At 34.2% G+C, this 16584-nt stretch overlaps 1 protein-coding gene across 8 annotated transcripts in view; it reads left to right on the forward strand.

The window, feature by feature from the left end:
• The window catches only part of SNTG1 (syntrophin gamma 1), a 1086140-nt gene that overhangs the window by 599792 nt on the left and 469764 nt on the right, over window positions 1-16584 (forward strand). For 7 of the 8 annotated variants that reach the window (XM_043977923.1, XM_043977920.1, XM_043977919.1 and 4 more), the window contains one exon: window positions 7696-7749. The exons of the other annotated variant lie outside the window; for it this stretch is intronic. In XM_043977923.1, the coding sequence (XP_043833858.1) occupies window positions 7723-7749 (27 nt within the window). In that variant the 5' untranslated portion in view covers window positions 7696-7722. The remainder of the gene's footprint in view (window positions 1-7695; window positions 7750-16584) is intronic. 8 annotated transcript variants of the gene reach the window in all.

Here is a 16584-nt window from a genome sequence, read left to right on the forward strand (position 1 = left end):
GAAAAGGCAGTCAATTTTTCTCTTCTAAATGGGGATGATTCAAATCTGTTATAGTATGTAAGATCTGTAAAAAGGCAAATGAACAGATTGATTTATACAGTAGCATTATAGGCAATTGCAAAAAAAAAAAAAGCAAAACTGGAAGCAATTGAAATGTTTAGCAATATTGGAATGGTGGCCAAATTTTTAGCACATTTATGTTATGGATTACTGAAATGCAATTAATATTTATAAATATGAGGGAATATGAAGGATATTGGAAGGACCTCTATAAAATATTGAAAAAAGAAAAAAAATTTAACCAGAAACATAAAATGCAGAATATACCATGAACATGTGAAAACCAAATGAGAATAAGTAGACTAAGAAATCTGATGGAAACTTAGAGAAAAGAACTAAAGATTATGGCATTTTCTGTGTTGAAACTTGTGTTTTGCAAAGTTAAGCAGTTGCAAATCAAACTTAATTGGTTACATTGATGTTTACAAATATGTTTAGTAAAATTATTTAAGAATGTGAATGATCTAAATGAAGCTAAAAGAATTGATATCGTACTTTTGTCAGTAGAGTAGAAATAAAAAATGACTGTTACTCTTCCTTGTGTAGTATTTAAAAACAAAAAACAAAAAGAACTTTCTATTCTTGGCATTTATAATCACTCCAAAGACTTTTATTGCAGCTATAAAAACCCTAGCTATCTTGGTCATTGACACATTTTTAATTGCTTAGTTATTCTTTCTCTGAATGAGCAATTGGAAATATTACATAATAGTCATTTTGGGTAGGGTGGTAAATGAGTCAAGACCAGGAAAAAGTGGATATTTATGAACCTTATTTATTGAGCCATAAAGAGTTTATGTGCTGCTTATGAAAATGGACATGCTGGATTTTCATTCAAATGTTTGTTTTTAATTTTACTTGCACTAGTTATTTTAAAACACTTGTTTTGTTTTGTTTTAGAAGTTGGCAATGCATGCAAGTGATATACCATGAGTTTATAATGAATTTTTAAACAAAAAATTGTAGTTCATTTCTTTTCTATTAAAGTATGCAGTACTTTCAACTGCTAGAATCATAAAATGAGAAGGGGCCTCAGAGTCCATCTAGTCTAATCTATATTTAAACAAGAATCTCTCTATGATACACCCAATAAATGATCATCTAGTCTATGATTGAAGACCTCCAATGATAGAGAAGCCACTCCCTCTCAAAGTACACCAATTACCTTTTAGGGAATTATTAGGAAGTTTTATAATATCAAACCTAAAGTTGAAATTTTTACTCATTTTCTCACCCTCGTTATTTTAACTGAAAAATGGCTATCTCCACTACAATATATTCCTACCCAGTCCCTATATCTTCTTTGTTCAGGTTAATTTACTTACACCTTTCACACTGTTGTCACATGGTTTATTCTTAAATATATGGTCTATATTGGATACTTTCCTCAGAATGTTCTCCATATTTTCACTGTCCTTCCTAAAATGTGGTTTTCAAATGCCTTTCCCCCAACACACACACTGATTAGTGCAGTCTGTAGTGAGATTCTGATCTTCCTATTCCTGCACTCTATATTTCTCTAAATGCATTCAACAATTGAATCAGATTTCTTGGTTAGCTTAAATATTACTGATTCACTGGAAATACAGGCCAATAACGTCACTTCACATTTTTATACAAATTACTGCCTATCCACTCCTCCCTGATCTTGTCATTGTGGAATTGATTTGGAGAACACAATGCAAGACTTTGGATCACTATTAAATAGTCTATTAGATTTGGCCTATAGTTATAAATTATCAGGATATTTCTGGATATTGATTTTTTTTATCCACCATGTTAGCTATCTCTCCCCTCTTTGTGTCCTTTACACATTTGATAATAATTCAATCAATTTCTTCATTCAATTCATTTATTAAAAAAAATGTTAGGTACAATGAATAGGCAACATGGTATCAAAGAAAGAAAATTTTCCTCAGACTGAGGAAAATGTCCCATCCCACCATTGGCATAGAATGGTTGTGTGACTCTCAATTTGTCATTTAAACTCTCAAGGCCCAAGCTGAGTCTTTAAGACTATAGATTATAGGGTAAGTAAAGCTCCACATTGGTTGAAATTTCTTACTGGGCATAACCTACAGCAATGAAATTACATATCTGGTTAAAATAGAAATGTGTACATATATATATGTGTGTGTGTGTGCATATTACACACAAGCATGCATGCATATATACATACATGTGGACTATCCATATATATATATATATATATATATATATATATATATATATATATATATATATATATATATATGCTTGTTGCACAGGTGGCATGAATAGATATGATCTATGTTCTGGCCCACCTCTGAAAAAAGGAAAAAGAGAGTTCTTTCCTCAAAGTCAGTAGTTTAGTAATAGGAAGTAGGAGAGACAGGCAAGATCCAGAATAGATTAGGATGGTTGGTCATTCCTCTAGTCTCCAAGGAGGAAAGTTGGGATATTGGTCGAGAATGATATCTAGCAACCCCTAAAATTTCTCTATTTTAGAAATAAAATTTTAGGATATTCAGAATGAAACCCAATTCCTTGATTTCTCTTCAGGGGAGAGGATAACCCTAAACATATACGTACTTGTTTAGCCCCTTCCTATCAATCTCTTTTTCCATTAAAAAAGTCTTAAAAAGAAGGAAGCAAATAAGCTAATTTATCCAAGCCAAATAGCAAACTGAAATCATAGCAGTTCTACAGATTGATTGGAGTATAACAAACAATACATAAGAGTAAATGAGCTATTCAGCTGGGAGCAAGATAAGACCTCACCTCAGGGTGACAAGCAGAAGAGAGAGACAAATGATCTCATCCAGGGGATATCCACTCACATCAGTCACTAGATTTACAGGTCAAGGAGGTTGATGGGTATAGAATGAAGGTCAAGGAACATGATGGGAATGGCTTTCTTTATAAATTTATGTTTTTGTGGGTTTTTCTTCATTATTTAAGATATTTCTCTTTATTGCCTCCTTAGAGGTCCTCCTTCTATATGAGTCTCTGAAACTAGCTCTCCAATAAATCCCCTTACTACAGAGTGTTGTTGTTTTTCAGTTGTTTTCAGTGATGTCTGACTCTTTGTGACCTCATTTGGGGTTTTCTTGGTAAAGATACTGGAGTAGCTTGCCATTTTCTACTCCAATCCATTTTATACATAAGGAATTGAAGCAACCAAGGTTAAGTGACTTGCCTAGGGGAGCTAGTAAGTGTCTGAGGCCAGATTTGAACCCAGAAAGATGAGTATTCCTGACTTTAGGTCTGGCACCTTATCCACTGCATCACCTGGCTGGCCATTTCTAAGGGCATCTACTATGATAAGCATCCCTCAACAAATTAGAAGTGATGTCTCCTTTTGTGTACAGAGCAGACAACATAGAGTTGTCTAAGGTAGTAGTTATTAAGAATCCCTTCACATCCCCTGGGATTATTTGCCCAACTCACATTACATTGTCAGGCTAAGTTTCTAGAAGATAGAATACTACTGTCCCTTTCAGCATTGTAAGGGATAAACTTGAGAGATATGACTTTGAATAACATTGCTCTTGAGACCTAATCTGATGTACTCTTGAATATCTGAATATTGATAAACTGGTTGACATTAATCAGCATTTATAGTGGTATATTAACTGAGTATGTATAACAATGATAGAAATTTACCAAAAAAAAAATCCTCAGAGCCTAGGACATAGACAAGGTCCCCTTGGAAGAACAGGCTCTCACTTAACATACAAATGAAGGTAGGCATGTGTGTAGAGAACACATGGGGCCAAGGGATACCTCAAGACTCCTGGTTCTGAGAGCTTTTTTGTTACTTTGTGGATTCCCTCTAATTCCATTTTTTGCATGTGCCCTCAGCAAGGGATGAGTCATTCCCTGCATCAAGGAAGCATCAAGTAGTAACTTGGCTGCTTGGCTCATTTCTCACTGGACAAAGATGATGTGGCTACTGCCTATGGTTATCAGTGAGGTATTTGATAGTTTTAATGCATTTCCTAGTCCCCCTAGTTGGCTGTGCATTCCCATCTCAGGATATTCAATCACTCCAGATTAGGAAAGAACAAACCCAAAAGACACAGAGACAGTATGAACTCAGAAATTTATGTCAGCTGGTGGGGGAAAAATATTCAATTTTCCTCCTTCTCCTCCCCCAAAATGACTCATAGCAGTCTCCTTTACTTGAATTCTTCAATGGAAGAAAAGCATCAGAGGGCCTAAGTAGAGGAATATTTATCCTTATGTATTTGAACAAACTTCTTACTTAGCAATTCCTATGCATCATTCTTTCCAGCTCCTTCACCAACCAAAGTACTCTGTCATCTAACAGTACCAGCCCTTCAGTCTTTTTTGATATTGTTTGTCCTTTGTTCTAGAAGATGACCAAGCCCTTCAGTCACTCCTGGTCTAAAGAAGGATCACCAAGAATCCAAGTGCTGGATTGGAAATAAGAAGAAAATATTGTTCATGCATTGTATAATCTATCAGAAAGGGAGAATCTGAGCATGCTCTAAGGTCAGCCCTTCTGATAGATAGATAGATAGATAGATAGATAGATAGATAGATAGATAGATAGATAGATAGATAGATAGATAGATAGGCATCTAGGCATTGCAGTAGATAGAGTGCTGAGTCTATTGAGCCTGGAGTCAAAAAGACCTGAGTTCAAATCCAGCCTCAGACATTTAGAAGCAGTGACCCTGGGCAAGTCACTTAACTCTCTTTGCCTCAGTTTCCTCATCTGTAAAATAGGCTGGAAAAGGAAATGGCAAATCATTCCAGTACTTTGGCTAAGAAAACCCCAAATGGAGTCATGAAGAGTCAGACATGACTGACAGGACTGAATAACAAAATAGATATAAATATAGTGATATATAGATTATTATAGGTTAGATTTATATATGAATATATCTTTAGCTATTTAGATAGCTATAGTTAGGTATATACCTATATAACTATCCATATATACCTATCTTTCTATCTATCTATCATCTATCTTCTATCTATATGAAATAAACCAACCATAGTTACTTGGGGCACTCTACTAGAAACTTCCTTCTGAACTGATATCCAATCATGAATGTTTGCTTTCTGCCTTTCAACTTCTTCTGAACCCATTTAGCTTTCTCATCATTCAGCCCTTATCTCCCCATATTTTCCATAAGTAGAGCATGACTGTCAAATGGTTAATATCTAGTCAAGCCATATCTATAGCATCCCTCTAATATAACCAACACTGTATAAATGGTTTTCCCCCCCTTTTTCCTCCTCTTCATCCTCCTCCTCCTCCTCCCCATTGTATAAAAATGTTGTTAGTCTGGTGGGGCCTAGTCTTAATAATAAAATGATGACTCTTTGTAATCACTGCTTATTGTTTATTTGTATTAACCATACAGTTAATGATACAATCTACAATGTTGCCAGAAATTGAAGTCAAACTCTATGGCTTATTTATTATGGATTCCATTCTCTTCAGCCTATGCCACCTCTACCCAGTCCCTCACTTTTTCTTGGACTGCATTTCTACCTCTTGGATTCTACTGTGCCTCTTTCATTCAGTCTTATCTTTCAAAGTTCATTAGGAGTGGCTAGTAACATCATCTATTGTGTGTATGAACTCAGTGTCCAAGGCTGTAGACTATTTGTATCTGGTGATTTTAATCTCATTCATTGTTATTCTCTATAGTCAAATGTAAAACATTTAAAGACCAGGATTCCTTACCTTTCTATTTTTATCCTCAGTATCTAACATAATGCCCAGCACATTGTAGGCACTTTAAAAAAAATGGGAAGATGATTAATGGATTTTTTACTTTCTCTTGCTTCCCTTCAGAATTAACTCCCTATTTGTCAGTGCCTAAGATTTCTCCTTATTATAGATAAGAAATCCTTAAGCCTCAGGCTTTCTTTACATAGGTATGGTAATGATATCAATGCCTCTTCATTAGGCATTGAGCTATTAACTAAGCTCTTGTGTAAAACCAAATTACATTTATATGGGAATGGTTCACATATACTTTTAACCTTACTTGAAAACTTTGAGGTTTTAATTTCTTAGGACCAAGTTGACTTCTTATTAGAATTACTTATGCACAGTTTTCAGGATTTTAAAAAGATCTCTTCCATGTTACCCTGCAGAGGAAGACTGCTGGGTGGTGCATTAGTTAGTATAAATATAGTGGAGTCAGGAAGATCTAAGTTTGAATCCAGTCTCAGACACAAAGAGCTGTCTGACCCTGGGCAAATCATTTAACCTCTATCTACTTCAGTTTCCTCATCTGTAAAGTCAGAATAATAATGACACTTACCTTTAGAGGGTTGTGAGGATAAAATCAGATAATATTTGTGAAGCTTTCCAAAAGTCTTAAAGCATTACATAAATGATGGATATTGTTATTTTTATTAAATGGGAAAGGATGTTTTTTTGGTTTTTTTGCAGGGCAATGGGGTTTAAGTGACTTGCCCAGGGTCTCACAGCTAGTAAGTGTCTGAGGCTGGGTTTGAACTCAGGTCCTCCTGAATCCAAGGCTAGTGCCTTATCCATTGCGCCACCTAGCTGCCCCGTGTACACATTGTTTTAAATGAAAGTACATGGACATCAATAAAAAGAGTTATTCCTTTTTCCTGAGCTATCAATAATTTATCAGTTCAAGGACAATTCTGAGACAGTTTTCCTCCTATTTCACTTATATCCCCTATATGATGTATTAATCAATCTAGTGCTATACAAAACAGCAAATAAGTATAGCATTATTGTCATAAATGTCATGTATTTTCTGTTTTGAAATTTAATGTCCATTTTGCTTTGACATTTTGTTTTTCTAAATTATTATACTTTGTCTCAATGTCATTTTATAGTGACAGTATAGCATTATTCAATGACAATAACTTAATCCATTAAATTTACCTTGTAACTAAAACAAGGCTATTTAAATGTGCACTTTATAGAAGCTTAAGTGTACATTGAGATTCATTTAGGTCTAGACCTGTCATTTCAGTAATTGTGGTGTTCACTTGTGTGAAACTAGTGGCCTTCTACCTAATCCTATTTGAGGTAATTTCCACTAGTTCAAAACAGTGAAATTTCTGAAAATTAGCCTCCTTGATAAATGATTTGTTTTCTCTGAGCAGTAATGTTTGTGAATAAAATCTCAAGTCCAAGGAGAAAATTATTCATGCATGCATCTTTTAATTAGAAGAAAAAAGATTAGTCAACCTTTTGCAAGAGATAACCATATGAAAAGCAACTTTTAATTACTCTTTTGAAGGTTCTTTCCCTGTTGCAAACAAGACTTTCTAAATAAATGTTAGAAATAAACTAGCACTTGTAAGAAGAGGTTAATCATAGAGTAGGTCATGTCTGAATACTTCATAGAGTGGAGAGGGGCTGGAAATGCACTTTCTTTCTTAATCACAATGAATAAAATCAGGATGTTTATATTTTATACAAGCCAGGAATTAGGTCTGTTTTCCCTTTATTTATTCCTCTCACTTCATTACACTGTTGGAGTCCTTGATACTTTTTCATAGTCAGAAATACTGTTTGCCAAAAAGGCCATGACATTTGTTTCATAATTTTACAAACCTCTAAGTTTTCTCCCTTGTTCCCAACAATACTGAGTTTAATGGCATACCATCTCTCTATCTTTTCAGACGATATCCTTTACTGTGCCATAGCACATGGATTTCAGGACTAGCTGTGAAGAGGTAGGTGAAGAGTTTGTGTTGTAGTTGTTGTTTTGTTCACTGTACTCCTAAGCCTCCCTCAAGAAAAGTACAAGCAAGAGTTATTTCAACCTAGATTTGCATGACTGCCTCCATAGCAGGTTTGCTTGTGGACTAAGGAATTGGCCCATCAATTCACTGAAGTACTATTAGCTTCCTGCCATTGTGGAGAAACCAATGTTTGCCCAGACAACTATGTGTCTTCAACATGAACTTTATCAGCCAGACCATTGATTTGATTGAATTGATCTACTTACTCATATATTATGCCTTGTAATATATATGGAAAGTCATTGTTTTCAAACAAATGATAGTAATATTAATTAAACATTAATACACTGTCAGGAGGAAGGACTTCTAGCCTTTATAGATCCTTTTTGTTTGATTTATGGGAGAACAAGGACAAGAATCATACAGGATGAAGCATAGAGGAGTTGTAATCTATATTAATAGAATACCCATACTGATGAAGCCATAGATACTGCAAAGCATTAAAGATTAGGATACTAGTGGGGTTTTCTTTATTGAGAGTCAGCCTAGTGTAGTGCTATCATTGAAAAAATGCAACAAAAATTTAAGAATGTCCTGGTTTCAAATCCTTTCTAGTTGTGTGACCTTTGGCAGGTCTCTTAAATTCATTCTCCTCAACCATGGAATGGAGAGATCATACTTATACTTTGCATAATTTCACATGAATTGTCTTTGTAAACCTACTATATAATTGTGGATTATTAACATTTATTGCTTAAATTAATTCTTCATCATATACATTAGAAAGATGTCATCTTTTAGGGTACTAGTAGAAACAAAGATAAATAAAAGTTAGATCATGTCCTAAAGTTTAGAGTCGTCAATGATAGAGCAAAGTTGAGGGAATTGAGCCTGCTCTTTTTACCACTGTACTTTTAAAAGAGATTCATTATCAATATTTTATGAAGAATTCAGGAAAATGTCTTATTGTTCAGTGGAAAATGAAATATCTACAAGCAAAGACAAAATACAGTTAGTCTTAGCCCTACATTCTTAATTTCTATCCCACAAATATAACTGGGTCAAGTAAAAAGGGGTGTCTTGAATGGAGGAAAAAATCTTTGTTTAAATTTATGGAAAATTTTCGAAAACAAGATTTTTCCATAAGTGAATTTTGTTCTATCTGTTGGACATGAAAAGGAATTTGGAGATGAAGAGATAGACAAGAGAAAAGAAAGGTCCAGATCATACTGCTTAAAGAAAATGTGAGCATTTTTAATGAAATAAAAGTTCAAATTAGTCCATCATTTTAAATTTCTTATATTTATGTCAGAGCTTAATCTTTTAAGATTAAAAAAATTCCTTGTTCCATTTTTTTTCATTTTCTGAAAAGTACATGATCTGCATATTATTGGATTTTAATCTCATATTTTAATGTCACTATAATTTAGAATTAAGACGTAACATTTTCCCCTTAAAGTGAAACTTTAACTATATATATGAAGAAATCCTTGCAAATTTAATGATTATTAGGTTAAAAGAGAAACACTATATTTCATATAGGAGGAAAGGGGTGAAATCAAAATATTTCTGAACAAGAATTATATCTCATACTTTTAAAACTCACATGAAATTGAATCTGTGCTAGCTCTCTCTCTCTCTCTCAACTGGATCTGTTAATACTTTTCTTTTATGTAACTATATTCAAAAATTAGTTGCTTCCTGGGACAGAGGATATATTACAGCGACTTCCTTATTACTTTACCTCAATTATAACATATTTTTCTTATACTTTAATTTAAATGAAATTTAATTTTAAAAATTTAATTTAACATATATTAACCTAATAATCATTAACTGTATACAAAGATTAAAAATAACATAATATTTCTATAATCTACCAGAAGTGGGGGAAGTTAGCATAAAATAAAATATGATTTAAAATAGAATATGATGGATAATAAAATATCAGACAAAATGCCTTGGGGAAATTTGAGGAAGAAATCATTTTCAATTGGTTTATGTAAGGCTTCATGTAGGAAGAGGTGTCACCTGAGCTGATTTTAAGGAAAAGAAAGATTTCAACAGGTTCAATGAAGACACTGTATCTGATCATGGAAGATGGCTGTCTCAAATATTTAGAAGCTGAAAGGTACAGAATAAAACTGGGGAATGGCATAGCTTAGTTAGTCTAGAGCACAGAATTTGTCCAATGTATCAATATGAAATAAGATTGGAAAAACAGGTTAGAGACACATGACAGCATGCCATATAATTTCCCCCAAATGCTAGGCTATGTCATCTGAAAGGCAATAGAAAGCCACTGCAGACTTTTTTAGGCTGGTGTAGCATGTCTTAGGAAGAATATTTTGTCAGTTGTATGAAATGAAGGATGGATTGTAGAGGCTGGGACACCAAAAAGGGGATTATAATAGTCTAGCCTAGATAGACATAAAATCCTGAACTAAGGCAATAACAGTATAAGGACTGTCTCACTTTTCTATTTCTATCTTTATCATACTGTACAGTGCCCATAACATAATAGGTGTTTAATGCTTGCTGATCAATAAGAAGGTATGCATGAGACTGATGCTGTGTCAGCAGCATCAACAGAGATTGACAGTTAATTAGATGGTTGAAGCAGAAAGGGAAGAAGGACTGGGAAGAATCAAATGTGACTATTATTTTGATCCTAGGTAATGGGGAGAATGGTTGTTCCATCAACAGCAATGGGTAAGATAGAAGAAAAGACTTTGTAATTTCCACAGATTAGATTTGATATGTACAGGCCAAAGAAAAATTGTTACAAGGCACGGTCCACCTGGAGTGGTATTATTGGCTGATACCCAAAGCAATTGACAAAACATATTATGCCTCTGTAAAAAGTGACAGTGTTGAGCATGTTTACCTTTAAGATGTCATCATGGCATTAAAGAGCTGGAAGGTCTTCAGGATCATCTAAACCAGCACTTTGATTATGAAAGGGAATCTAAAGCGGATACTAGATGATCTGCAGTTACCTTGAAGCCTAGTAGTCTGAGTCAATGAAATCACATAACCATTTTATGACAGGACCAAATCTAATGATATTAAGTGTTCACTGTTCTTTTTACTATATCACAGTGCTAGTGGTGGTTCTGCTGCTAAACATGTAGTAGACATAATGTTAATTTCTTTTATCTTTTCATTGACTATTTACTAGGCAATCCCTTTAAATATCAGCACCAGACCAGTTGCTTGCTTCCTGCCATCTTTCGCTAGGAAAATCAGATTTCATTTGGCAAATATTTATTTAATGCCTTTTTTGTGTAAGTCACCAGGTTATGCATTGTGTGGGATGCTAAAGAGAATTAGATACATTTCCTGCCCATCAAGAGGCTTATAATTCAACTACGGATGGAAGAAAAGAAAGAGGGCAGCTAGGTGGCACAGTGGATAAAGCACCCAGGATTCAGGAGGACCTGAGTTCAAATCCGGTCTCAGACACTTGACACTTACTAGCTGCATGACCCTGGGCAAGCCACTTAATACTCATTGCCCCCAACAAACAAAAAAAAGAAAGAAAGAAAGAAAAGAAAAGAAAAAAGAAAAAAAAAGAAAAGAAAAGAAAAAAAGGAAGGAAAAGAAGGATTTCAGCAGGTTCAGCCAAGTAAACTTATTAGTTATTTTATTTCAACAAACATTCATTGAGTGCTTATTATATGAAAGGTACTACCAGGGGTGCTTTTGAATTTGATTTAAATAACAATAAAGTCACCAATACAGTTGCTGTCATGAAGCAATATAAGATTAATTGTCTAATAAACATCTTAGGTATTAGAACTATCACTTTTGTGGAGGGAGAGCACAGTAGACTGAAGTGGCTGGTGAAGGAGTCGAGGACAATGTACAACTAAAGATAGGTAAATATTTAGCTATGTAGAGAGGAGAGAGAGGGACTTTTGGGTGAGGGATCATCAGGCACAAAGGCAACTAATGAAATATAAATCTGGCTTTATGTGTCGTGCCTGAAATTAACTTCAATGTATTCATGTTGCTTTTAGCATTTTGCAATGTATGAAATGTCATACTCATTAAAAGTTGTGAAGTTTCATGGTTGAAAAATTCTATATTCTGAACTAGAAGTAAGCATGTTAATTTTTATCACTGAGGATATAGTGCATGATTATTTAACAGTACATGTTATGGACTATGCTTCAGTTATTATTGAGTCTATTTTTAGTTTCATTTCTTACAGCTTGTCCAAATGTTTGCTTTTTTTGTGATAGTTTTGTTCTAAGCCTGAATGTGATATTTTGTAGCAATTTGAAAATTTCCACAAAAATGCTTTTTATTTTGTTGAATGACTGAGAAAGATCATTTTTGGTCAGGAATGCTACACTGAGACACACAACCATGGTATAGTGGATAGAGAGCCAGCTTCAGAGTCTGGAAGACACACATTCACATCCCACTTAGTATATTCTGTATTTGTGGCCTTGAAAAGTTATGTTTGCTTTCAGTGTCCCAGGCAACTCTGTAAGACTTTAAGTGGCAGAACAAGTGTTTTTTCTGCAGTTATAAAGGGAGTTTTCTCACTTGGAGTTCTACATAAGCTTATTTTGTTTTAATGGTGACAGTATACTTTTAAAGGTATAGTTAAAAAAAGAAAACAAAACAAAAAAACCTCTACATTTCTTTTTCTGTGTACTCCAATGGTATCCACATAATTTCAAGAGGTCTAGTGGAAGTTGTGCTCACATTTGATAACTAACATCTATCACCCCATATCCCTTGTGGAATAACATAAGCAAGAGGCACACTTAAGATGAGAGGACATGAACATTTTGACATCTCATCTATTAGAGGAAATATCAATTCTTATATAAGCATAGATCCATCAAAATATTAAAATATTCTTTAAGTGGCATACTTAACAAACAAACTTTAAGTGCTTACTTAGTCCAAAAGGCTTTTAACCCCAGGTTAATGGCAGATCATGTATGTTCATTTGGGATATGACCGAGATACAGTCATGGCTCTTTAATATATATAATATTTTGCTGATTTTAAAAAATATATATCTATTTTAATTCACCTGAAGTAACTATTTATTCAGTACTAATAAGTGCAGTTAAATAAATATTTAGCTACAATAGAAGTACTAGGCCAGGAACTCTGATGGTTAAGATTAAATGACACTATATATCAAATCCAGTCAACAAATATTTATTAAATATCTACTATGAAAGTGAGAGAAAAATAATCCCTTCTCCTAAAAAGAACACAGTCCAACACAGTCCATTGCCTCCAGTGAAGTATATCTTCAGTTTTCAGTTATTATTTACCTTATACATAAACTTTTCTATCATCAGGTTAGAAGAGGAGGTCATTTTTTTCTTTATTCAGAATCATTTGGAAAGCTACGCCTTTCTTCTGAAACTTCCAAATTTTTTGGTATATATCTTGACTGTATATAATTGCTTGCATGTTGAGGTTTTTTGGAGCCATCATGTCATGAGTTTGAGATCTCACTGCCTTTCCTCTGCCATCTTCGCTCTGCCCTGGAACTCCTCCAATGGTCTTTTCTCAATCCTTATTATCCTTGACTTCTCTGCAACTTTTGACATTGTTTTTTGTTGTTGTTGTTGTTGTTTTGTTTTTGTTTGTTTATTCGTTTTGGGGGCAATGAGGGCTACAGGACTTGCCCAGGGTCACACAGCCAGTAAATGTCAAGTGTTTGAGGCTGAATTTGAACTCAGGTTCTCCTGAATCCAGGGCCAGTGCTGTATCCACTGCACCACCTAGCTGCCCCCAACTTTTAACATTGTTGATTATTCTCCTCCTTGATCATTTCTTCTCTCTAGGCTTTTGGAAGACCACTCTCTCCTGGTTCTCCTTCGACTGTACTAACTGATCCTTCTCAGTCTCCCTTGCTGGATTATCATTCAGATCATGCCCACTAACTGTATTCCTCAGGGTTCTGTCCTGGGCTGTCTTCTCATCTCCCTCTAAGTTACTTCACTTGGTGATATCATTAGTTTTCATCTTTATTTACTATCTCTATGTTAATGATTCTCAAATCAGCCTATCCTACCACAGCCTCTGTACTGACCTCTAATCTCACATCTTCAACTATCTTTCAAACATGTTAAAAAATGTCCAATAGATATCTTAAACACAACATGTTTAAACTTGAACTCTTTGTTTCATATTTCCAGTGCTTAATAGAGTGCCTGGAATAAAGTAGGTACTGAATGAATGCTACTGATTGATTTATAGGTTTTGCCATTGAATTCATATCTATCATTGAAATTATGAGTGAGATTTTCCCTAACCCTTAGATATAAATAATTTAATTATGGTAATAATCAGTATTAAAGACTACAAATGGTGATTTACTTAATTTTGAGTGTTCTCTAATCTTTTAGGTTAATAATTATATAGCACAGAGAATAGATATATGTAAATTCTTTAGTCTATTTCTTGTAAACTTGTCCTTAACTGATGTCCCTCTTCATGGTGTTTCCAAGGTACATTGTGGTTAACCACAACACTAAAAATAGTATCTTCTAAGCTGAAGTAGCCAATCAGCATTAAGAATCTTAAACATAATCCCATTTGGTTTACTGACTTGGCCATCTCCTGAGCAAAGCTATGCCCATGTCCCTGTTGTGTTCTTGTCCCCATGAGCCATGTGGACACCCTTGATCATGACTATGTCTCAATTTCTCTTTTCTGTATCATTTAGATTTTATAATGGGAGGGGTTTGTCTAAATTTAGTAGTGTATAAATATCTAGAAACCGTGTAAGGGTATAAACCCCACTGGATCCTAAGGCTTGGAGTCTTTCAGGTTCCATCTCTGACTGACCAGCTTTATTGTGAGACAGGTACCCTCTCTCAAAAAACCTATCTTTCTACAACTTGGAGACTTCACTTTCTTTTTCTTCATCAGACTTAGAAATTTTCATGACAGAATTCTAACTAAGATGCTGGGTTCTCTATGAAGGCTTTCCTTGAACTCTCCTACTTATAACAACTTCTGGTATTAATCTTCAAAATTGTTTTGCATATCACTAATGTTCTTATCATGTATTCCTGTGTTTTATCTCTATCTCTATCTCCATCTCTATCACTGTCTCTATCTCTATCTCTGTCTCTATCTCTATCTCTATCTCTATCTCTATCTCTATCTCTATCTCTATCTCTATCTCTATCTTTATCTTTGTCTTATTTGTTTTTCTAAATTATAAACTCCATGAGAGTAAGGACTACATATTTAAACTTTACAACTCTCTGAGTATCTAATATAGTGTCCTTGGCATAATAATGCAGGTTTTTGACTTATATTGTGGTGAGTCCACCTTTTCCCAGTTAATCTTACATCTCTTTAGATTATACAACATTCGTAATTTCAATAAACATTTTTAAGTACCTACTAATTGCAAATTATTCTGCTAGGTGCTGGGAATACAAAGGTAAAAGAAAAATAAGATGTTTCCTGCCCTCAGGGAACTTATAGTTCAACAGGAGGATGAGACAATCCCAAATACTTGGTAGTCCTTGAAATACTTTATAAGTTTTATATACTAGAGTTGTTAAGCATATATAGTTTATATATGAAAGTAAGTTATTGTTATAATGAGAATAGTGCATAGGGAAAGTAAAAAAAGTGAAGAATAGAATTTTAGAGAGAAAGAAATGGTTATTCCTGAGTACAAAGGTAGGAGCTAAGATCCTTAAGGTCCTTAAAAGAGTGGTAGCATTTAAAAACAGAGGAGGTGAGGAGGGAGTCTGTTTTGGAGATGCGGTTTTAGTGTGAAAGTTCTTAGAAGTAGAAGATGGCACAAAGGGAAGACAAAATGCTAAGTAGTACAGTTTGTATATAATAAACAGTGCATGAAAGACAATATGGTCATATAAGCTAGGAAAAGTAGATTGATGTCAGTCCAGAGATGTTCTTAAATGAGAAGCTAAGGAATCTGAAAGGTAACATAATAGACAATCAATAAAGATTTTTAATCAGGGGAGTGATGCGAACCCACCTGTGGTTTAGAAATATTACAAAAATAATATACATCTATGTATTTAAGTGGGTTATCCTTTAAAACATTACCCAAATGAAAAAGCTACTTAGACCATTTTATTGCTTGATATACATGTGGAAGAAAAATAAATGTGCCCAAAATTAACTTGACATTTATTGTACACTTCATGTCAGTGTTATCTTCTAGTTTCATTCTATTTTTATGCACTGTACAAATTTCACTGTGAATATGAGGTATTCCCCTATGAAAAATGCAAAACAAAATCAGTGTTCCAGTTTATCCAAGTATTCAGTTATATTCAAGTCAACAAATCTCATTTATTAATTCACTATAATTCAAGAAACTTGTTGAATTCCTACTCTGTGCAAAACCTTGTAGTAGATGTTGGGAGTATTTGTAGTCCATTACTTCAATGGCTCTGTCATCTCATTGGAGTGGGTAGTCCCTTTAACATTGCAAATCACAGCTCCTCCAAACTTTTATATATCTGATCTAATTCTTGGCTCTGCAATTGTGTGAACAACTGCTCCATAGAGGATCCACCTAATGTCGTGGAGGCTGTTGTCTGATTTTTATTAATATTTCATGTGTAGTAGTATAGCACTCAGGCTGTTTGTTTCCTATTCATCATTCTTCAATCCTGATAAGCTAGTTCCCTTTTCTGGTCATGCATCTGCTTGATGATGCCTTTTATTTCAATTATTGTGTACAAGTCACAGTTTGCAAATGTCATGGTCTGTGGGTTAAAGAAAAAAAAATTACAGAATCCCTGTCCTTGAAGGTTTGACAGACTATAAGGGATAATGTATTAAAGGTGT

Source organism: Dromiciops gliroides, chromosome 1 (assembly GCF_019393635.1).
Source record: "Dromiciops gliroides isolate mDroGli1 chromosome 1, mDroGli1.pri, whole genome shotgun sequence".
Lineage (NCBI taxonomy): Eukaryota > Metazoa > Chordata > Mammalia > Microbiotheria > Microbiotheriidae > Dromiciops > Dromiciops gliroides.